The sequence below is a fragment of the Hypanus sabinus genome, unplaced genomic scaffold (genome assembly GCF_030144855.1).
Source record: "Hypanus sabinus isolate sHypSab1 unplaced genomic scaffold, sHypSab1.hap1 scaffold_1135, whole genome shotgun sequence".
In the NCBI taxonomy this organism is placed as follows: domain Eukaryota; kingdom Metazoa; phylum Chordata; class Chondrichthyes; order Myliobatiformes; family Dasyatidae; genus Hypanus; species Hypanus sabinus.
In genome coordinates this window covers 111,202-135,628 of record NW_026779193.1, presented here as the reverse complement: position 1 = coordinate 135,628, position 24,427 = coordinate 111,202, and the positions used below count along the sequence as shown (strand labels likewise).

General features: G+C 59.4%; 1 protein-coding gene across 1 annotated transcript in view; it reads left to right on the top strand.

The window, feature by feature from the left end:
• Window positions 1–842: 842 nt before the first annotated feature.
• Window positions 843–24,427, top strand: part of LOC132386382 (persulfide dioxygenase ETHE1, mitochondrial-like) — a 43,059-nt gene continuing 19,474 nt past the window's right edge. Inside the window, exon 1 of the mRNA XM_059958632.1 lies at window positions 843–1,067. Within this exon, the coding sequence (XP_059814615.1) occupies window positions 924–1,067 (144 nt within the window). The 5' untranslated portion in view covers window positions 843–923. The remainder of the gene's footprint in view (window positions 1,068–24,427) is intronic.

Genomic DNA, 24,427 nt, shown 5'->3' with positions numbered 1-24,427 from the left:
GTGTAGGGGTCCCGGGGAGGGGTGTAGGGGGTGTAGGGGTCCCGGGGAGGGGTGTATGTGTCCCGGGGAGGGGTGTAGGGGGTGTAGGGGTCCCGGGGAGGGGTGTAGGGGGTGTAGGGGTCCCGGGGGTGTATGTGTCCCGGGGAGGGGTGTAGGGGGTGTAGGGGTCCCGGGGAGGGGTGTAGGGGGTGTAGGGGTCCCGGGGAGGGGTGTAGGGGGTGTAGGGGTCCCGGGGAGGGGTGTAGGGGGTGTAGGGGTCCCGGGGAGGGGTGTAGGGGGTGTAGGGGTCCCGGGGAGGGGTGTAGGGGGTGTAGGGGTCCCGGGGAGGGGTGTAGGGGGTGTAGGGGTCCCGGGGAGGGGTGTAGGGGGTGTAGGGGTCCCGGGGAGGGGTGTAGGGGTCCCGGGGAGGGGTCCCGGGGGTGTATGTGTCCCGGGGAGGGGTGTAGGGGGTGTAGGGGTCCCGGGGAGGGGTGTAGGGGGTGTAGGGGTCCCGGGGAGGGGTGTAGGGGGTGTAGGGGTCCCGGGGAGGGGTGTAGGGTGTGTAGGGGTCCCGGGGAGGGGTGTAGGGGGTGTATGGGTCCCGGGGAGGGGTGTAGGGGGTGCAGGGGTCCCGGGGAGGGGTGTAGGGGGTGTAGGGGTCCCGGGGAGGGGTCTAGGGGAGGGGTGTAGGGGGTGTATGGGTCCCGGGGAGGGGTGTAGGGGGTGTAGGGGTCCCGGGGAGGGGTGTAGGGGGTGTAGGGGTCCCGGGGAGGGGTGTAGGGGGTGTAGGGGTCCCGGGGAGGGGTGTAGGGGCTGCAGCGGTCCCGGACATGGCGCCCTGCCTGTCCCGCCGCCGGACGGGAGGCGGTGCCCGAGTGAACGCCGCCCATCGCGGTGTCTGCTAGGTCAGCTGCTTCCCGGTCGGTGTGGCGACCGTCCCGGTCATGACTTCGGTTCTCCGCCTCGCCGGGCGCGGATTACTGGGCCGCCGCAGGCCCGACGCCCGACTCCTTCGGCCTCCCGCCCTGCCCGCACTCCGGCGGCCCAGGATGTACAGCCAGCCGCCGGCCGGGTTAATCTTCCGCCAGGTAAGGGCGAGTCCATCCCCGCCGTTCGGCCCCTCCGAGGAGCGGGCCTGCTGTACCTGGAAGTCTATTCGGCCCCTCTGCGGCTTGCAACCCCAGGGGTGGGAGGGAGAGCCGCCTGTTATACCGGGGGAGGAGTGAGTGAGGGGGATGGAGTGGTGCAAGCTCTGGGCACTTGGAAGAGACGGGCCTGCTGGGCTGTTGTTGTGACGGTTCAGCCTCTCCAGTGGAGGGAGTGGGAGTGGTTAATCAGCCCGTCCCTCAGCTGAGATCAGGGAGCCTTCCCTCATTCCCCACCACCGACTGCTCTTCCCTCAATCCCCACCACCGACTGCTCTTCCCTCATTCCCCACCACCGACTGCTCTTCCCTCATTCCCCATCACCTACTGCTCTTCCCTCATTCCCCACCACCGTCTGCTCTTCCCTCATTCCCCACCACCGACTGCTCTTCCCTCATTCCCCACCACCTACTGCTCTTCCCTCATTCCCCACCACCGACTGCTCTTCCCTCATTCCCCACCACCGACTGCTCTTCCCTCATTCCCCACCACCTACTGCTCTTCCCTCATTCCCCACCACCGACTGCTCTTCCCTCATTCCCCACCACCGACTGCTCTTCCCTCAATCTCCACCACCGACTGCTCTTCCCTCATTCCCCACCACCGACTGCTCTTCCCTCATTCCCCACCACCGACTGCTCTTCCCTCATTCCCCATCACCTACTGCTCTTCCCTCTTTCCCCACCACCGTCTGCTCTTCCTTCAATCCCCACCACCGACTGCTCTTCCCTCATTCCCCACCACCTACTGCTCTTCCCTCATTCCCCACCACCGACTGCTCTTCCCTCATTCCCCACCACCGACTGCTCTTCCCTCATTCCCCACCACCGACTGCTCTTCCCTCATTCCCCACCACCGACTGCTCTTCCCTCAATCCCCACCACCGACTGCTCTTCCCTCATTCCCCACCACCGACTGCTCTTCCCTCATTCCCCACCACCGACTGCTCTTCCCTCAATCCCCATCACCGACTGCTCTTCCCTCATTCCCCACCACCTACTGCTCTTCCCTCATTCCCCACCACCGACTGCTCTTCCCTCAATCCCCACCACCGACTGCTCTTCCCTCATTCCCCACCACCGACTGCTCTTCCCTCATTCCCCACCACCGACTGCTCTTCCCTCAATCCCCACCACCGACTGCTCTTCCCTCATTCCCCACCACCTACTGCTCTTCCCTCATTCCCCACCACCTACTGCTCTTCCCTCATTCCCCACCACCGACTGCTCTACCCTCATTCCCCACCACCGACTGCTCTTCCCTCATTCCCCACCACCGACTGCTCTTCCCTCAATCCCCACCACCGACTGCTCTTCCCTCATTCCCCACCACCTACTGCTCTTCCCTCATTCCCCACCACCGACTGCTCTTCCCTCATTCCCCACCACCTACTGCTCTTCCCTCATTTCCCACCACCTACTGCTCTTCCCTCATTCCCCACCACCGACTGCTCTTCCCTCAATCCCCACCACCGACTGCTCTTCCCTCAATCTCCACCACCGACTGCTCTTCCCTCATTCCGCACCACCGACTGCTCTTCCCTCATTCCCCACCACCGACTGCTCTTCCCTCATTCCCCATCACCTACTGCTCTTCCCTCTTTCCCCACCACCGTCTGCTCTTCCTTCAATCCCCACCACCGACTGCTCTTCCCTCATTCCCCACCACCTACTGCTCTTCCCTCATTCCCCACCACCGACTGCTCTTCCCTCATTCCCCACCACCGACTGCTCTTCCCTCATTCCCCACCACCGACTGCTCTTCCCTCATTCCCCACCACCGACTGCTCTTCCCTCAATCCCCATCACCGACTGCTCTTCCCTCAATCCCCACCACCGACTGCTCTTCCCTCATTCCCCACCACCGACTGCTCTTCCCTCATTCCCCACCACCGACTGCTCTTCCCTCATTCCCCACCACCTACTGCTCTTCCCTCATTCCCCACCACCTACTGCTCTTCCCTCATTCCCCACCACCGACTGCTCTACCCTCATTCCCCACCACCGACTGCTCTTCCCTCATTCCCCACCACCGACTGCTCTTCCCTCAATCCCCACCACCGACTGCTCTTCCCTCATTCCCCACCACCTACTGCGCTTCCCTCATTCCCCACCACCGACTGCTCTTCCCTCATTCCCCACCACCTACTGCTCTTCCCTCATTCCCCACCACCGACTGCTCTTCCCTCATTCCCCACCACCGACTGCTCTTCCCTCATTCCCCACCACCTACTGCTCTTCCCTCATTCCCCACCACCGACTGCTCTTCCCTCATTCCCCACCACCGACTGCTCTTCCCTCAATCTCCACCACCGACTGCTCTTCCCTCATTCCCCACCACCGACTGCTCTTCCCTCATTCCCCACCACCGACTGCTCTTCCCTCATTCCCCATCACCTACTGCTCTTCCCTCTTTCCCCACCACCGTCTGCTCTTCCTTCAATCCCCACCACCGACTGCTCTTCCCTCATTCCCCACCACCTACTGCTCTTCCCTCATTCCCCACCACCGACTGCTCTTCCCTCATTCCCCACCACCGACTGCTCTTCCCTCATTCCCCACCACCGACTGCTCTTCCCTCATTCCCCACCACCGACTGCTCTTCCCTCAATCCCCACCACCGACTGCTCTTCCCTCAATCCCCACCACCGACTGCTCTTCCCTCATTCCCCACCACCGACTGCTCTTCCCTCATTCCCCACCAGCGACTGCTCTTCCCTCAATCCCCATCACCGACTGCTCTTCCCTCATTCCCCACCACCTACTGCTCTTCCCTCATTCCCCACCACCGACTGCTCTTCCCTCAATCCCCACCACCGACTGCTCTTCCCTCATTCCCCACCACCGACTGCTCTTCCCTCATTCCCCACCACCGACTGCTCTTCCCTCAATCCCCACCACCGACTGCTCTTCCCTCATTCCCCACCACCTACTGCTCTTCCCTCATTCCCCACCACCTACTGCTCTTCCCTCATTCCCCACCACCGACTGCTCTACCCTCATTCCCCACCACCGACTGCTCTTCCCTCATTCCCCACCACCGACTGCTCTTCCCTCAATCCCCACCACCGACTGCTCTTCCCTCATTCCCCACCACCTACTGCTCTTCCCTCATTCCCCACCACCGACTGCTCTTCCCTCATTCCCCACCACCTACTGCTCTTCCCTCATTTCCCACCACCTACTGCTCTTCCCTCATTCCCCACCACCGACTGCTCTTCCCTCAATCCCCACCACCGACTGCTCTTCCCTCAATCTCCACCACCGACTGCTCTTCCCTCATTCCGCACCACCGACTGCTCTTCCCTCATTCCCCACCACCGACTGCTCTTCCCTCATTCCCCATCACCTACTGCTCTTCCCTCTTTCCCCACCACCGTCTGCTCTTCCTTCAATCCCCACCACCGACTGCTCTTCCCTCATTCCCCACCACCTACTGCTCTTCCCTCATTCCCCACCACCGACTGCTCTTCCCTCATTCCCCACCACCGACTGCTCTTCCCTCATTCCCCACCACCGACTGCTCTTCCCTCATTCCCCACCACCGACTGCTCTTCCCTCAATCCCCATCACCGACTGCTCTTCCCTCAATCCCCACCACCGACTGCTCTTCCCTCATTCCCCACCACCGACTGCTCTTCCCTCATTCCCCACCACCGACTGCTCTTCCCTCAATCCCCATCACCGACTGCTCTTCCCTCATTCCCCACCACCTACTGCTCTTCCCTCATTCCCCACCACCGACTGCTCTTCCCTCAATCCCCACCACCGACTGCTCTTCCCTCATTCCCCACCACAGACTGCTCTTCCCTCATTCCCCACCACCGACTGCTCTTCCCTCAATCCCCACCACCGACTGCTCTTCCCTCATTCCCCACCACCGACTGCTCTTCCCTCATTCGCCACCACCTACTGCTCTTCCCTCATTCCCCACCACCGACTGCTCTACCCTCATTCCCCACCACCGACTGCTCTTCCCTCATTCCCCACCACCGACTGCTCTTCCCTCAATCCCCACCACCGACTGCTCTTCCCGCATTCCCCACCACCTACTGCGCTTCCCTCATTCCCCACCACCGACTGCTCTTCCCTCATTCCCCACCACCTACTGCTCTTCCCTCATTTCCCACCACCTACTGCTCTTCCCTCATTCCCCACCACCGACTGCTCTTCCCTCAATCCCCACCACCGACTGCTCTTCCCTCATTCCCCACCACCGACTGCTCTTCCCTCATTCCCCACCACCGACTGCTCTTCCCTCATTCCCCACCACCTACTGCTCTTCCCTCATTCCCCACCACCGACTGCTCTTCCCTCATTCCCCACCACCTACTGCTCTTCCCTCATTCCCCACCACCGACTGCTCTTCCCTCATTCCCCATCACCGACTGCTCTTCCCTCATTCCCCATCACCGACTGCTCTTCCCTCATTCCCCACCACCGACTGCTCTTCCCTCATTCCCCACCACCGACTGCTCCTCCCTCATTCCCCATCACCGACTGCTCTTCCCTCATTCCCCACCACCTACTGCTCTTCCCTCATTCCCCACCACCTACTGCTCTTCACTCATTCCACACCACCGACTGCTCTTCCCTCATTCCCCACAACCTACTGCTCTTCCCTCAATCCCCACCACCGACTGCTCTTCCCTCATTCCCCTTCACCGACTGCTCTTCCCTCATTCCCCACCACCGACTGCTCTTCCCTCATTCCCCACCACCGACTGCTCTTCCCTCATTCCCCACCACCTACTGCTCTTCCCTCATTCCCCACCACCGACTGCTCTTCCCTCATTCCCCACCACTTACTGCTCTTCCCTCATTCCCCACCACCGACTGCTCTTCCCTCATTCCCCATCACCGACTGCTCTTCCCACATTCCCCACCACCGACTGCTCTTCCCTCATTACCCACCACCTACTGCTCTTCCCTCATTCCCCACCACCGACTGCTCTTCCCTCATTCCCCACCACCTACTGCTCTTCCCTTAATCCACACCACCGACTGCTCTTCCCTCATTCCCCTTCACCGACTGCTCTTCCCTCATTCCCCACCACCTACTGCTCTTCCCTCATTCCTCACCACCGACTGCTCTTCCCTCATTCCCCACCACCTACTGCTCTTCCCTCATTCCCCACCACCGACTGCTCTTCCCTCATTCCCCATCACCGACTGCTCTTCCCTCATTCCCCACCACCTACTGCTCTTCCCTTAATCCCCACCACCGACTGCTCTTCCCTCATTCCCCTTCACCGACTGCTCTTCCCTCATTCCCCACCACCTACTGCTCTTCCCTCATTCCTCACCACCGACTGCTCTTCCCTCATTCCCCACCACCTACTGCTCTTCCCTCATTCCCCACCACCGACTGCTCTTCCCTCATTCCCCACCACCGACTGCTCTTCCCTCATTCCCCACCACCGACTGCTCTTCCCTCATTCCCCGCCACAGACTGCTCTTCCCTCATTCCCCACCACCTACTGCTCTTCCCTCAGTCCCCACCACCGACTGCTTTTCCCTCATTCCCCATCACCTACTGCTCTTCCCTCATTCCCCACCACCGACTGCTCTTCCCTCATTCCCCACCACCGACTGCTCTTCCCTCATTCCCCACCACCGACTGCTCTTCCCTCAATCCCCACCACCGACTGCTCTTCCCTCATTCCCCACCACCGACTGCTTTTCCCTCATTCCCCATCACCTACTGCTCTTCCCTCATTCCCCACCACCGACTGCTCTTCCCTCATTCCCCACCACCGACTGCTCTTCCCTCATTCCCCATCACCGACTGCTCTTCCCTCATTCCCCACCACCGACTGCTCTTCCCTCATTCCCCACCACCTACTGCTCTTCCCTCATTCCCCACCACCGACTGCTCTTCCCTCATTCCCCACCACCGACTGCTCTTCCCTCATTCCCCACCACCTACTGCTCTTCCCTCATTCCCCACCACCGACTGCTCTTCCCTCATTCCCCTTCACCGACTGCTCTTCCCTCATTCCCCATCACCGACTGCTCTTCCCTCATTCCCCATCACCTACTGCTCTTCCCTCATTCCTCACCACCGACTGCTCTTCCCTCATTCCCCACCACCTACTGCTCTTCCCTCATTCCCCACCACCGACTGCTCTTCCCTCATTCCCCATCACCGACTGCTCTTCCCTCATTCCTCATCACCGACTGCTCTTCCCTCATTCCCCACCACCGACTGCTCTTCCCTCATTCCCCATCACCTACTGCTCTTCCCTTAATCCACACCACCGACTGCTCTTCCCTCATTCCCCTTCACCGACTGCTCTTCCCTCATTCCCCACCACCTACTGCTCTTCCCTCATTCCTCACCACCGACTGCTCTTCCCTCATTCCCCACCACCTACTGCTCTTCCCTCATTCCCCACCACCGACTGCTCTTCCCTCATTCCCCATCACCGACTGCTCTTCCCTCATTCCCCACCACCTACTGCTCTTCCCTTAATCCCCACCACCGACTGCTCTTCCCTCATTCCCCTTCACCGACTGCTCTTCCCTCATTCCCCACCACCTACTGCTCTTCCCTCATTCCTCACCACCGACTGCTCTTCCCTCATTCCCCACCACCTACTGCTCTTCCCTCATTCCCCACCACCGACTGCTCTTCCCTCATTCCCCACCACCGACTGCTCTTCCCTCATTCCCCACCACCGACTGCTCTTCCCTCATTCCCCACCACCGACTGCTCTTCCCTCATTCCCCGCCACCGACTGCTCTTCCCTCATTCCCCACCACCTACTGCTCTTCCCTCAGTCCCCACCACCGACTGCTTTTCCCTCATTCCCCATCACCTACTGCTCTTCCCTCATTCCCCACCACCGACTGCTCTTCCCTCATTCCCCACCACCGACTGCTCTTCCCTCATTCCCCACCACCGACTGCTCTTCCCTCAATCCCCACCACCGACTGCTCTTCCCTCATTCCCCACCACCGACTGCTTTTCCCTCATTCCCCATCACCTACTGCTCTTCCCTCATTCCCCACCACCGACTGCTCTTCCCTCATTCCCCACCACCGACTGCTCTTCCCTCATTCCCCACCACCGACTGCTCTTCCCTCATTCCCCATCACCTACTGCTCTTCCCTCATTCCCCACCACCGACTGCTCTTCCCTCATTCCCCATCACCGACTGCTCTTCCCTCATTCCTCATCACCGACTGCTCTTCCCTCATTCCCCACCACCGACTGCTCTTCCCTCATTCCCCACCACCGACTGCTCTTCCCTCATTCCCCATCACCGACTGCTCTTCCCTCATTCCCCACCACCTACTGCTCTTCCCTCATTCCCCATCACCGACTGCTCTTCCCTCATTCCCCATCACCGACTGCTCTTCCCTCATTCCCCACCACCGACTGCTCTTCCCTTAATCCCCACCACCGACTGCTCTTCCCTCATTCCCCTTCACCGACTGCTCTTCCCTCATTCCCCACCACCTACTGCTCTTCCCTCATTCCTCACCACCGACTGCTCTTCCCTCATTCCCCACCACCTACTGCTCTTCCCTCATTCCCCACCACCGACTGCTCTTCCCTCATTCCCCACCACCGACTGCTCTTCCCTCATTCCCCACCACCGACTGCTCTTCCCTCATTCCCCACCACCGACTGCTCTTCTCTCAATCCCCACCACCGACTGCTCTTCCCTCAATCCCCACCACCGACTGCTCTTCCCTCATTCCCCATCACCTACTGCTCTTCCCTCATTCCCCACCACCGACTGCTCTTCCCTCATTCCCCATCACCTACTGCTCTTCCCTCATTCCCCACCACCGACTGCTCTTCCCTCATTCCCCATCACCTACTGCTCTTCCCTCATTCCCCACCACCGACTGCTCTTCCCTCAATCCCCACCACCGACTGCTCTTCCCTCATTCCCCACCACCGACTGCTCTTCCCTCATTCCCCACCACCTACTGCTCTTCCCTCATTCCCCTTCACCGACTGCTCTTCCCTCATTCCCCACCACCTACTGCTCTTCCCTCATTCCCCATCACCTACTGCTCTTCCCTCATTCCCCACCACCGACTGCTCTTCCCTCAATCCCCACCACCGACTGCTCTTCCCTCATTCCCCACCACCGACTGCTCTTCCCTCATTCCCCACCACCTACTGCTCTTCCCTCATTCCCCTTCACCGACTGCTCTTCCCTCATTCCCCACCACCTACTGCTCTTCCCTCATTCCCCACCACCGACTGCTCTTCCCTCATTACCCACCACCGACTGCTTTTCCCTCATTCCCCATCACCGACTGCTCTTCCCTCAATCCCCACCACCGACTGCTCTTCCCTCATTCCCCACCACCGACTGCTCTTCCCTCATTCCCCACCACCTACTGCTCTTCCCTCATTCCCCTTCACCGACTGCTCTTCCCTCATTCCCCACCACCTACTGCTCTTCCCTCATTCCCCACCACCGACTGCTCTTCCCTCATTCCCCACCACCGACTGCTCTTCCCTCATTCCCCACCACCGACTGCTCTTCTCTCAATCCCCACCACCGACTGCTCTTCCCTCAATCCCCACCACCGACTGCTCTTCCCTCATTCCCCATCACCTACTGCTCTTCTCTCAATCCCCACCACCGACTGCTCTTCCCTCAATCCCCATCACCTACTGCTCTTCCCTCATTCCCCACCACCGACTGCTCTTCCCTCAATCCCCACCACCGACTGCTCTTCCCTCATTCCCCACCACCGACTGCTCTTCCCTCATTCCCCACCACCTACTGCTCTTCCCTCATTCCCCACCACCGACTGCTCTACCCTCATTCCCCACCACCGACTGCTCTTCCCTCATTCCCCACCACCGACTGCTCTTCCCTCAATCCCCACCACCGACTGCTCTTCCCTCATTCCCCACCACCTACTGCGCTTCCCTCATTCCCCACCACCGACTGCTCTTCCCTCATTCCCCACCACCTACTGCTCTTCCCTCATTCCCCACCACCGACTGCTCTTCCCTCATTCCCCACCACCGACTGCTCTTCCCTCATTCCCCACCACCTACTGCTCTTCCCTCATTCCCCACCACCGACTGCTCTTCCCTCATTCCCCACCACCGACTGCTCTTCCCTCAATCTCCACCACCGACTGCTCTTCCCTCATTCCCCACCACCGACTGCTCTTCCCTCATTCCCCACCACCGACTGCTCTTCCCTAATTCCCCATCACCTACTGCTCTTCCCTCTTTCCCCACCACCGTCTGCTCTTCCTTCAATCCCCACCACCGACTGCTCTTCCCTCATTCCCCACCACCTACTGCTCTTCCCTCATTCCCCACCACCGACTGCTCTTCCCTCATTCCCCACCACCGACTGCTCTTCCCTCATTCCCCACCACCGACTGCTCTTCCCTCATTCCCCACCACCGACTGCTCTTCCCTCAATCCCCACCACCGACTGCTCTTCCCTCATTCCCCACCACCGACTGCTCTTCCCTCATTCCCCACCACCGACTGCTCTTCCCTCAATCCCCATCACCGACTGCTCTTCCCTCATTCCCCACCACCTACTGCTCTTCCCTCATTCCCCACCACCGACTGCTCTTCCCTCAATCCCCACCACCGACTGCTCTTCCCTCATTCCCCACCACCGACTGCTCTTCCCTCATTCCCCACCACCGACTGCTCTTCCCTCAATCCCCACCACCGACTGCTCTTCCCTCATTCCCCACCACCTACTGCTCTTCCCTCATTCCCCACCACCTACTGCTCTTCCCTCATTCCCCACCACCGACTGCTCTACCCTCATTCCCCACCACCGACTGCTCTTCCCTCATTCCCCACCACCGACTGCTCTTCCCTCAATCCCCATCACCGACTGCTCTTCCCTCATTCCCCACCACCTACTGCTCTTCCCTCATTCCCCACCACCGACTGCTCTTCCCTCATTCCCCACCACCTACTGCTCTTCCCTCATTTCCCACCACCTACTGCTCTTCCCTCATTCCCCACCACCGACTGCTCTTCCCTCAATCCCCACCACCGACTGCTCTTCCCTCAATCTCCACCACCGACTGCTCTTCCCTCATTCCGCACCACCGACTGCTCTTCCCTCATTCCCCACCACCGACTGCTCTTCCCTCATTCCCCATCACCTACTGCTCTTCCCTCTTTCCCCACCACCGTCTGCTCTTCCTTCATTCCCCACCACCGACTGCTCTTCCCTCATTCCCCACCACCTACTGCTCTTCCCTCATTCCCCACCACCGACTGCTCTTCCCTCATTCCCTACCACCGACTGCTCTTCCCTCATTCCCCACCACCGACTGCTCTTCCCTCATTCCCCACCACCGACTGCTCTTCCCTCAATCCCCATCACCGACTGCTCTTCCCTCAATCCCCACCACCGACTGCTCTTCCCTCATTCCCCACCACCGACTGCTCTTCCCTCATTCCCCACCACCGACTGCTCTTCCCTCATTCCCCACCACCGACTGCTCTTCCCTCAATCCCCATCACCGACTGCTCTTCCCTCATTCCCCACCACCTACTGCTCTTCCCTCATTCCCCACCACCGACTGCTCTTCCCTCAATCCCCACCACCGACTGCTCTTCCCTCATTCCCCACCACCGACTGCTCTTCCCTCATTCCCCACCACCGACTGCTCTTCCCTCAATCCCCACCACCGACTGCTCTTCCCTCATTCCCCACCACCGACTGCTCTTCCCTCATTCGCCACCACCTACTGCTCTTCCCTCATTCCCCACCACCGACTGCTCTACCCTCATTCCCCACCACCGACTGCTCTTCCCTCATTCCCCACCACCGACTGCTCTTCCCTCAATCCCCACCACCGACTGCTCTTCCCGCATTCCCCACCACCTACTGCGCTTCCCTCATTCCCCACCACCGACTGCTCTTCCCTCATTCCCCACCACCTACTGCTCTTCCCTCATTTCCCACCACCTACTGCTCTTCCCTCATTCCCCACCACCGACTGCTCTTCCCTCAATCCCCACCACCGACTGCTCTTCCCTCATTCCCCACCACCGACTGCTCTTCCCTCATTCCCCACCACCGACTGCTCTTCCCTCATTCCCCACCACCTACTGCTCTTCCCTCATTCCCCACCACCGACTGCTCTTCCCTCATTCCCCACCACCTACTGCTCTTCCCTCATTCCCCACCACCGACTGCTCTTCCCTCATTCCCCATCACCGACTGCTCCTCCCTCATTCCCCATCACCGACTGCTCTTCCCTCATTCCCCACCACCGACTGCTCTTCCCTCATTCCCCACCACCGACTGCTCCTCCCTCATTCCCCATCACCGACTGCTCTTCCCTCATTCCCCACCACCTACTGCTCTTCCCTCATTCCCCACCACCTACTGCTCTTCCCTCATTCCACACCACGGACTGCTCTTCCCTCATTCCCCACAACCTACTGCTCTTCCCTCAATCCCCACCACTGACTGCTCTTCCCTCATTCCCCTTCACCGACTGCTCTTCCCTCATTCCCCACCACCGACTGCTCTTCCCTCATTCCCCACCACCGACTGCTCTTCCCTCATTCCCCACCACCTACTGCTCTTCCCTCATTACCCACCACCGACTGCTCTTCCCTCATTCCCCACCACCTACTGCTCTTCCCTCATTCCCCACCACCGACTGCTCTTCCCTCATTCCCCATCACCGACTGCTCTTCCCACATTCCCCACCACCGACTGCTCTTCCCTCATTACCCACCACCTACTGCTCTTCCCTCATTCCCCACCACCTACTGCTCTTCCCTTAATCCACACCACCGACTGCTCTTCCCTCATTCCCCTTCACCGACTGCTCTTCCCTCATTCCCCACCACCTACTGCTCTTCCCTCATTCCTCACCACCGACTGCTCTTCCCTCATTCCCCACCACCTACTGCTCTTCCCTCATTCCCCACCACCGACTGCTCTTCCCTCATTCCCCATCACCGACTGCTCTTCCCTCATTCCCCACCACCTACTGCTCTTCCCTTAATCCCCACCACCGACTGCTCTTCCCTCATTCCCCTTCACCGACTGCTCTTCCCTCATTCCCCACCACCTACTGCTCTTCCCTCATTCCTCACCACCGACTGCTCTTCCCTCATTCCCCACCACCTACTGCTCTTCCCTCATTCCCCACCACCGACTGCTCTTCCCTCAATCCCCACCACCGACTGCTCTTCCCTCATTCCCCACCACCTACTGCTCTTCCCTCATTCCCCACCACCTACTGCTCTTCCCTCATTCCCCACCACCGACTGCTCTACCCTCATTCCCCACCACCGACTGCTCTTCCCTCATTCCCCACCACCGACTGCTCTTCCCTCAATCCCCACCACCGACTGCTCTTCCCTCATTCCCCACCACCTACTGCTCTTCCCTCATTCCCCACCACCGACTGCTCTTCCCTCATTCCCCACCACCTACTGCTCTTCCCTCATTTCCCACCACCTACTGCTCTTCCCTCATTCCCCACCACCGACTGCTCTTCCCTCAATCCCCACCACCGACTGCTCTTCCCTCAATCTCCACCACCGACTGCTCTTCCCTCATTCCGCACCACCGACTGCTCTTCCCTCATTCCCCACCACCGACTGCTCTTCCCTCATTCCCCATCACCTACTGCTCTTCCCTCTTTCCCCACCACCGTCTGCTCTTCCTTCATTCCCCACCACCGACTGCTCTTCCCTCATTCCCCACCACCTACTGCTCTTCCCTCATTCCCCACCACCGACTGCTCTTCCCTCATTCCCTACCACCGACTGCTCTTCCCTCATTCCCCACCACCGACTGCTCTTCCCTCATTCCCCACCACCGACTGCTCTTCCCTCAATCCCCATCACCGACTGCTCTTCCCTCAATCCCCACCACCGACTGCTCTTCCCTCATTCCCCACCACCGACTGCTCTTCCCTCATTCCCCACCACCGACTGCTCTTCCCTCAATCCCCATCACCGACTGCTCTTCCCTCATTCCCCACCACCTACTGCTCTTCCCTCATTCCCCACCACCGACTGCTCTTCCCTCAATCCCCACCACCGACTGCTCTTCCCTCATTCCCCACCACCGACTGCTCTTCCCTCATTCCCCACCACCGACTGCTCTTCCCTCAATCCCCACCACCGACTGCTCTTCCCTCATTCCCCACCACCGACTGCTCTTCCCTCATTCGCCACCACCTACTGCTCTTCCCTCATTCCCCACCACCGACTGCTCTACCCTCATTCCCCACCACCGACTGCTCTTCCCTCATTCCCCACCACCGACTGCTCTTCCCTCAATCCCCACCACCGACTGCTCTTCCCGCATTCCCCACCACCTACTGCGCTTCCCTCATTCCCCACCACCGACTGCTCTTCCCTCATTCCCCACCACCTACTGCTCTTCCCTCATTTCCCACCACCTACTGCTCTTCCCTCATTCCCCACCACCGACTGCTCTTCCCTCAATCCCCACCACCGACTGCTCTTCCCTCATTCCCCACCACCGACTGCTCTTCCCTCATTCCCCACCACCGACTGCTCTTCCCTCATTCCCCACCACCTACTGCTCTTCCCTCATTCCCCACCACCGACTGCTCTTCCCTCATTCCCCACCACCTACTGCTCTTCCCTCATTCCCCACCACCGACTGCTCTTCCCTCATTCCCCATCACCGACTGCTCCTCCCTCATTCCCCATCACCGACTGCTCTTCCCTCATTCCCCACCACCGACTGCTCTTCCCTCATTCCCCACCACCGACTGCTCCTCCCTCATTCCCCATCACCGACTGCTCTTCCCTCATTCCCCACCACCTACTGCTCTTCCCTCATTCCCCACCACCTACTGCTCTTCCCTCATTCCACACCACCGACTGCTCTTCCCTCATTCCCCACAACCTACTGCTCTTCCCTCAATCCCCACCACCGACTGCTCTTCCCTCATTCCCCTTCACCGACTGCTCTTCCCTCATTCCCCTTCACCGACTGCTCTTCCCTCATTCCCCACCACCGACTGCTCTTCCCTCATTCCCCACCACCGACTGCTCTTCCCTCATTCCCCACCACCTACTGCTCTTCCCTCATTACCCACCACCGACTGCTCTTCCCTCATTCCCCACCACCTACTGCTCTTCCCTCATTCCCCACCACCGACTGCTCTTCCCTCATTCCCCATCACCGACTGCTCTTCCCACATTCCCCACCACCGACTGCTCTTCCCTCATTACCCACCACCTACTGCTCTTCCCTCATTCCCCACCACCTACTGCTCTTCCCTTAATCCACACCACCGACTGCTCTTCCCTCATTCCCCTTCACCGACTGCTCTTCCCTCATTCCCCACCACCTACTGCTCTTCCCTCATTCCTCACCACCGACTGCTCTTCCCTCATTCCCCACCACCTACTGCTCTTCCCTCATTCCCCACCACCGACTGCTCTTCCCTCATTCCCCATCACCGACTGCTCTTCCCTCATTCCCCACCACCTACTGCTCTTCCCTTAATCCCCACCACCGACTGCTCTTCCCTCATTCCCCTTCACCGACTGCTCTTCCCTCATTCCCCACCACCTACTGCTCTTCCCTCATTCCTCACCACCGACTGCTCTTCCCTCATTCCCCACCACCTACTGCTCTTCCCTCATTCCCCACCACCGACTGCTCTTCCCTCATTCCCCACCACCGACTGCTCTTCCCTCATTCCCCACCACCGACTGCTCTTCCCTCATTCCCCGCCACCGACTGCTCTTCCCTCATTCCCCACCACCTACTGCTCTTCCCTCAGTCCCCACCACCGACTGCTTTTCCCTCATTCCCCATCACCTACTGCTCTTCCCTCATTCCCCACCACCGACTGCTCTTCCCTCATTCCCCACCACCGACTGCTCTTCCCTCATTCCCCACCACCGACTGCTCTTCCCTCAATCCCCACCACCGACTGCTCTTCCCTCATTCCCCACCACCGACTGCTATTCCCTCATTCCCCATCACCTACTGCTCTTCCCTCATTCCCCACCACCGACTGCTCTTCCCTCATTCCCCACCACCGACTGCTCTTCCCTCATTCCCCATCACCGACTGCTCTTCCCTCATTCCCCACCACCGACTGCTCTTCCCTCATTCCCCACCACCTACTGCTCTTCCCTCATTCCCCACCACCTACTGCTCTTCCCTCATTCCCCACCACCGACTGCTCTTCCCTCATTCCCCACCACCTACTGCTCTTCCCTCATTCCCCACCACCGACTGCTCTTCCCTCATTCCCCTTCACCGACTGCTTTTCCCTCATTCCCCATCACCTACTGCTCTTCCCTCATTCCTCACCACCGACTGCTCTTCCCTCATTCCCCACCACCTACTGCTCTTCCCTCATTCCCCACCACCGACTGCTCTTCCCTCATTCCCCATCACCGACTGCTCTTCCCTCATTCCTCATCACCGACTGCTCTTCCCTCATTCCCCACCACCGACTGCTCTTCCCTCATTCCCCATCACCGACTGCTCTTCCCTCATTCCCCACCACCGACTGCTCTTCCCTCATTCCCCATCACCGACTGCTCTTCCCTCATTCCCCACCACCTACTGCTCTTCCCTCATTACCCACCACCTACTGCTCTTCCCTCATTCCCCACCACCGACTGCTCTTCCCTCATTCCCCACCACCTACTGCTCTTCCCTTAATCCACACCACCGACTGCTCTTCCCTCATTCCCCTTCACCGACTGCTCTTCCCTCATTCCCCACCACCTACTGCTCTTCCCTCATTCCTCACCACCGACTGCTCTTCCCTCATTCCCCACCACCTACTGCTCTTCCCTCATTCCCCACCACCGACTGCTCTTCCCTCATTCCCCATCACCGACTGCTCTTCCCTCATTCCCCACCACCTACTGCTCTTCCCTTAATCCCCACCACCGACTGCTCTTCCCTCATTCCCCTTCACCGACTGCTCTTCCCTCATTCCCCACCACCTACTGCTCTTCCCTCATTCCTCACCACCGACTGCTCTTCCCTCATTCCCCACCACCTACTGCTCTTCCCTCATTCCCCACCACCGACTGCTCTTCCCTCATTCCCCACCACCGACTGCTCTTCCCTCATTCCCCACCACCGACTGCTCTTCCCTCATTCCCCGCCACCGACTGCTCTTCCCTCATTCCCCACCACCTACTGCTCTTCCCTCAGTCCCCACCACCGACTGCTTTTCCCTCATTCCCCATCACCTACTGCTCTTCCCTCATTCCCCACCACCGACTGCTCTTCCCTCATTCCCCACCACCGACTGCTCTTCCCTCATTCCCCACCACCGACTGCTCTTCCCTCAATCCCCACCACCGACTGCTCTTCCCTCATTCCCCACCACCGACTGCTTTTCCCTCATTCCCCATCACCTACTGCTCTTCCCTCATTCCCCACCACCGACTGCTCTTCCCTCATTCCCCACCACCGACTGCTCTTCCCTCATTCCCCACCACCGACTGCTCTTCCCTCATTCCGGATCACCTACTGCTCTTCCCTCATTCCCCACCACCGACTGCTCTTCCCTCATTCCCCATCACCGACTGCTCTTCCCTCATTCCTCATCACCGACTGCTCTTCCCTCATTCCCCACCACCGACTGCTCTTCCCTCATTCCCCACCACCGACTGCTCTTCCCTCATTCCCCATCACCGACTGCTCTTCCCTCATTCCCCACCACCTACTGCTCTTCCCTCATTCCCCATCACCGACTGCTCTTCCCTCATTCCCCATCACCGACTGCTCTTCCCTCATTCCCCACCACCGACTGCTCTTCCCTTAATCCCCACCACCGACTGCTCTTCCCTCATTCCCCTTCACCGACTGCTCTTCCCTCATTCCCCACCACCTACTGCTCTTCCCTCATTCCTCACCACCGACTGCTCTTCCCTCATTCCCCACCACCTACTGCTCTTCCCTCATTCCCCACCACCGACTGCTCTTCCCTCATTCCCCACCACCGACTGCTCTTCCCTCATTCCCCACCACCGACTGCTCTTCCCTCATTCCCCACCACCGACTGCTCTTCTCTCAATCCCCACCACCGACTGCTCTTCCCTCAATCCCCACCACCGACTGCTCTTCCCTCATTCCCCATCACCTACTGCTCTTCCCTCATTCCCCACCACCGACTGCTCTTCCCTCATTCCCCATCACCTACTGCTCTTCCCTCATTCCCCACCACCGACTGCTCTTCCCTCATTCCCCATCACCTACTGCTCTTCCCTCATTCCCCACCACCGACTGCTCTTCCCTCAATCCCCACCACCGACTGCTCTTCCCTCATTCCCCACCACCGACTGCTCTTCCCTCATTCCCCACCACCTACTGCTCTTCCCTCATTCCCCTTCACCGACTGCTCTTCCCTCATTCCCCACCACCTACTGCTCTTCCCTCATTCCCCAACACCTACTGCTCTTCCCTCATTCCCCACCACCGACTGCTCTTCCCTCAATCCCCACCACCGACTGCTCTTCCCTCATTCCCCACCACCGACTGCTCTTCCCTCATTCCCCACCACCTACTGCTCTTCCCTCATTCCCCTTCACCGACTGCTCTTCCCTCATTCCCCACCACCTACTGCTCTTCCCTAATTCCCCACCACCGACTGCTCTTCCCTCATTACCCACCACCGACTGCTCTTCCCTCATTACCCACCACCGACTGCTTTTCCCTCATTCCCCATCACCGACTGCTCTTCCCTCAATCCCCACCACCGACTGCTCTTCCCTCATTCCCCACCACCGACTGCTCTTCCCTCATTCCCCACCACCTACTGCTCTTCCCTCATTCCCCTTCACCGACTGCTCTTCCCTCATTCCCCACCACCTACTGCTCTTCCCTCATTCCCCACCACCGACTGCTCTTCCCTCATTCCCCACCACCGACTGCTCTTCCCTCATTCCCCACCACCGACTGCTCTTCTCTCAATCCCCACCACCGACTGCTCTTCCCTCAATCCCCACCACCGACTGCTCTTCCCTCATTCCCCATCACCTACTGCTCTTCTCTCAATCCCCACCACCGACTGCTCTTCCCTCAATCCCCATCACCTACTGCTCTTCCCTCATTCCCCACCACCGACTGCTCTTCCCTCAATCCCCACCACCGACTGCTCTTCCCTCATTCCCCACCACCGACTGCTCTTCCCTCATTCCCCACCACCTACTGCTCTTCCCTCATTCCCCTTCACCGACTGCTCTTCCCTCATTCCCCACCACCTACTGCTCTTCCCTCATTCCCCACCACCTACTGCTCTTCCCTCATTCCCCTACACCGACTGCTCTTCCCTCATTCCCCTTCACCGACTGCTCTTCCCTCATTCCCCACCACCGACTGCTCTTCCCTCATTCCCCACCACCTACTGCTCTTCCCTCATTCCCCACCACCGACTGCTCTTCCCTCATTCCCCACCACCTACTGCTCTTCCCTCATTCCCCACCACCGACTGCTCATCCCTCATTCCCCATCACCGACTGCTCTTCCCTCATTCCTCATCACCGACTGCTCTTCCCTCATTCCCCACCACCGACTGCTCTTCCCTCATTCCCCACCACCGACTGCTCTTCCCTCATTCCCCATCACCGACTGCTCTTCCCTCATTCCCCACCACCTACTGCTCTTCCCTCATTCCCCATCACCGACTGCTCTTCCCTCATTCCCCATCACCGACTGCTCTTCCCTCATTCCCCACCACCGACTGCTCTTCCCTTAATCCCCACCACCGACTGCTCTTCCCTCATTCCCCTTCACCGACTGCTCTTCCCTCATTCCCCACCACCTACTGCTCTTCCCTCATTCCTCACCACCGACTGCTCTTCCCTCATTCCCCACCACCTACTGCTCTTCCCTCATTCCCCACCACCGACTGCTCTTCCCTCATTCCCCACCACCGACTGCTCTTCCCTCATTCCCCACCACCGACTGCTCTTCCCTCATTCCCCACCACCGACTGCTCTTCTCTCAATCCCCACCACCGACTGCTCTTCCCTCAATCCCCACCACCGACTGCTCTTCCCTCATTCCCCATCACCTACTGCTCTTCCCTCATTCCCCACCACCGACTGCTCTTCCCTCAATCCCCACCACCGACTGCTCTTCCCTCATTCCCCACCACCGACTGCTCTTCCCTCATTCCCCACCACCTACTGCTCTTCCCTCATTCCCCTTCACCGACTGCTCTTCCCTCATTCCCCACCACCTACTGCTCTTCCCTCATTCCCCATCACCTACTGCTCTTCCCTCATTCCCCACCACCGACTGCTCTTCCCTCATTCCCCACCACCGACTGCTCTTCTCTCAATCCCCACCACCGACTGCTCTTCCCTCAATCCCCACCACCGACTGCTCTTCCCTCATTCCCCATCACCTACTGCTCTTCTCTCAATCCCCACCACCGACTGCTCTTCCCTCAATCCCCATCACCTACTGCTCTTCCCTCATTCCCCACCACCGACTGCTCTTCCCTCAATCCCCACCACCGACTGCTCTTCCCTCATTCCCCACCACCGACTGCTCTTCCCTCATTCCCCACCACCGACTGCTCTTCCCTCAATCCCCACCACCGACTGCTCTTCCCTCATTCCCCACCACCGACTGCTCTTCCCTCATTCCCCACCACCTACTGCTCTTCCCTCATTCCCCACCACCTACTGCTCTTCCCTCATTCCCCACCACCGACTGCTCTTCCCTCAATCCCCACCACCGACTGCTCTTCCCTCATTCCCCATCACCTACTGCTCTTCCCTCATTCCCCACCACCGACTGCTCTTCCCTCATTCCCCACCACCGACTGCTCTTCCCTTATTCCCCACCACCGACTGCTCTTCCCTCATTCCCCATCACCTACTGCTCTTCCCTCATTCCCCATCACCTACTGCTCTTCCCTCATTCCCCACCACCTACTGCTCTTCCCTCATTCCCCACCACCTACTGCTCTTCCCTCATTCCCCACCACCTACTGCTCTTCCCTCAATCCCCACCACCGACTGCTCTTCCCTCATTCCCCTTCACCGACTGCTCTTCCCTCATTCCCCACCACCGACTGCTCTTCCCTCATTCCCCACCACCGACTGCTCTTCCCTCATTCCCCACCACCGACTGCTCTTCCCTCATTCCCCACCACCGACTGCTCTTCCCTCATTCCCCACCACCGACTGCTCTTCCCTCATTCCCCACCACCTACTGCTCTTCCCTCATTCCCCACCACCTACTGCTCTTCCCTCATTCCCCACCACCGACTGCTCTTCCCTCAGTCCCCATCACCGACTGCTCTTCCCTCATTCCCCACCACCGACTGCTCTTCCCTCATTCCCCATCACCGACTGCTCTTCCCTCATTCCCCACCACCGACTGCTCTTCCCTCATTCCCCACCACCGACTGCTCTTCCCTCATTCCCCACCACCTACTGCTCTTCCCTCATTCCCCACCACCTACTGCTCTTCCCTCATTCCCCACCACCTACTGCTCTTCCCTCATTCCCCACCACCTACTGCTCTTCCCTCATTCCCCACCACCGACTGCTCTTCCCTCATTCCCCTTCACCGACTGCTCTTCCCTCATTCCCCATCACCTACTGCTCTTCCCTCATTCCTCACCACCGACTGCTCTTCCCTCATTCCCCACCACCTACTGCTCTTCCCTCATTCCCCACCACCGACTGCTCTTCCCTCATTCCCCATCACCGACTGCTCTTCCCTCATTCCCCACCACCTACTGCTCTTCCCTCATTCCCCACCACCTACTGCTCTTCCCTCATTCCCCACCACCGACTGCTCTTCCCTCATTCCCCACCACCGACTGCTCTTCCCTCATTCCCCACCACCGACTGCTCTTCCCTCATTCCCCACCACCGACTGCTCTTCTCTCAATCCCCACCACCGACTGCTCTTCCCTCAATCCCCACCACCGACTGCTCTTCCCTCATTCCCCATCACCTACTGCTCTTCCCTCATTCCCCACCTCCGACTGCTCTTCCCTCAATCCCCACCACCGACTGCTCTTCCCTCATTCCCCACCACCGACTGGTCTTCCCTCATTCCCCACCACCTACTGCTCTTCCCTCATTCCCCTCCACCGACTGCTCTTCCCTCATTCCCCACCACCTACTGCTCTTCCCTCATTCCCCATCACCTACTGCTCTTCCCTCATTCCCCACCACCGACTGCTCTTCCCTCATTCCCCACCACCGACTGCTCTTCTCTCAATCCCCACCACCGACTGCTCTTCCCTCAATCCCCACCACCGACTGCTCTTCCCTCATTCCCCATCACCTACTGCTCTTCTCTCAATCCCCACCACCGACTGCTCTTCCCTCAATCCCCATCACCTACTGCTCTTCCCTCATTCCCCACCACCGACTGCTCTTCCCTCAATCCCCACCACCGACTGCTCTTCCCTCATTCCCCACCACCGACTGCTCTTCCCTCATTCCCCACCACCGACTGCTCTTCCCTCAATCCCCACCACCGACTGCTCTTCCCTCATTCCCCACCACCGACTGCTCTTCCCTCATTCCCCACCACCTACTGCTCTTCCCTCATTCCCCACCACCTACTGCTCTTCCCTCATTCCCCACCACCGACTGCTCTTCCCTCAATCCCCACCACCGACTGCTCTTCCCTCATTCCCCATCACCTACTGCTCTTCCCTCATTCCCCACCACCGACTGCTCTTCCCTCATTCCCCACCACCGACTGCTCTTCCCTTATTCCCCACCACCGACTGCTCTTCCCTCATTCCCCATCACCTACTGCTCTTCCCTCATTCCCCATCACCTACTGCTCTTCCCTCATTCCCCACCACCTACTGCTCTTCCCTCATTCCCCACCACCTACTGCTCTTCCCTCATTCCCCACCACCTACTGCTCTTCCCTCAATCCCCACCACCGACTGCTCTTCCCTCATTCCCCTTCACCGACTGCTCTTCCCTCATTCCCCACCACCGACTGCTCTTCCCTCATTCCCCACCACCGACTGCTCTTCCCTCATTCCCCACCACCGACTGCTCTTCCCTCATTCCCCACCACCGACTGCTCTTCCCTCATTCCCCACCACCGACTGCTCTTCCCTCATTCCCCACCACCTACTGCTCTTCCCTCATTCCCCACCACCTACTGCTCTTCCCTCATTCCCCACCACCGACTGCTCTTCCCTCATTCCCCATCACCGACTGCTCTTCCCTCATTCCCCACCACCGACTGCTCTTCCCTCATTCCCCATCACCGACTGCTCTTCCCTCATTCCCCATCACCGACTGCTCTTCCCTCATTCCCCACCACCGACTGCTCTTCCCTCATTCCCCACCACCTACTGCTCTTCCCTCATTCCCCACCACCTACTGCTCTTCCCTCATTCCCCACCACCTACTGCTCTTCCCTCATTCCCCACCACCTACTGCTCTTCCCTCATTCCCCACCACCGACTGCTCTTCCCTCATTCCCCTTCACCGACTGCTCTTCCCTCATTCCCCATCACCTACTGCTCTTCCCTCATTCCTCACCACCGACTGCTCTTCCCTCATTCCCCACCACCTACTGCTCTTCCCTCATTCCCCACCACCGACTGCTCTTCCCTCATTCCCCACCACCGACTGCTCTTCCCTCATTCCCCACCACCTACTGCTCTTCCCTCATTCCCCACCACCTACTGCTCTTCCCTCATTCCCCACCACCGACTGCTCTTCCCTCATTCCCCACCACCGACTGCTCTTCCCTCATTCCCCACCACCGACTGCTCTTCCCTCATTCCCCGCCACCTACTGCTCTTCCCTCATTCCCCGCCACCTACTGCTTTTCCCTCATTCCCCACCACCGACTGCTCTTCCCTCATTCCCCATCACCGACTGCTCTTCCCTCATTCCCCACCACCGACTGCTCTTCCCTCATTCCCCACCACCGACTGCTCTTCCCTCAATCCCCACCACCGACTGCTCTTCCCTCATTCCCCACCACCGACTGCTTTTCCCTCATTCCCCATCACCTACTGCTCTTCCCTCATTCCCCACCACCGACTGCTCTTCCCTCATTCCCCACCACCGACTGCTCTTCCCTCATTCCCCACCACCGACTGCTCTTCCCTCATTCCCCATCACCTACTGCTCTTCCCTCATTCCCCACCACCGACTGCTCTTCCCTCATTCCCCATCACCTACTGCTCTTCCCTCATTCCCCACCACCGACTGCTCTTCCCTCATTCCCCACCACCGACCGCTCTTCCCTCATTCCCCACCACCTACTGCTCTTCCCTCATTCCCCTTCACCGACTGCTCTTCCCTCATTCCCCTTCATCGACTGCTCTTCCCACATT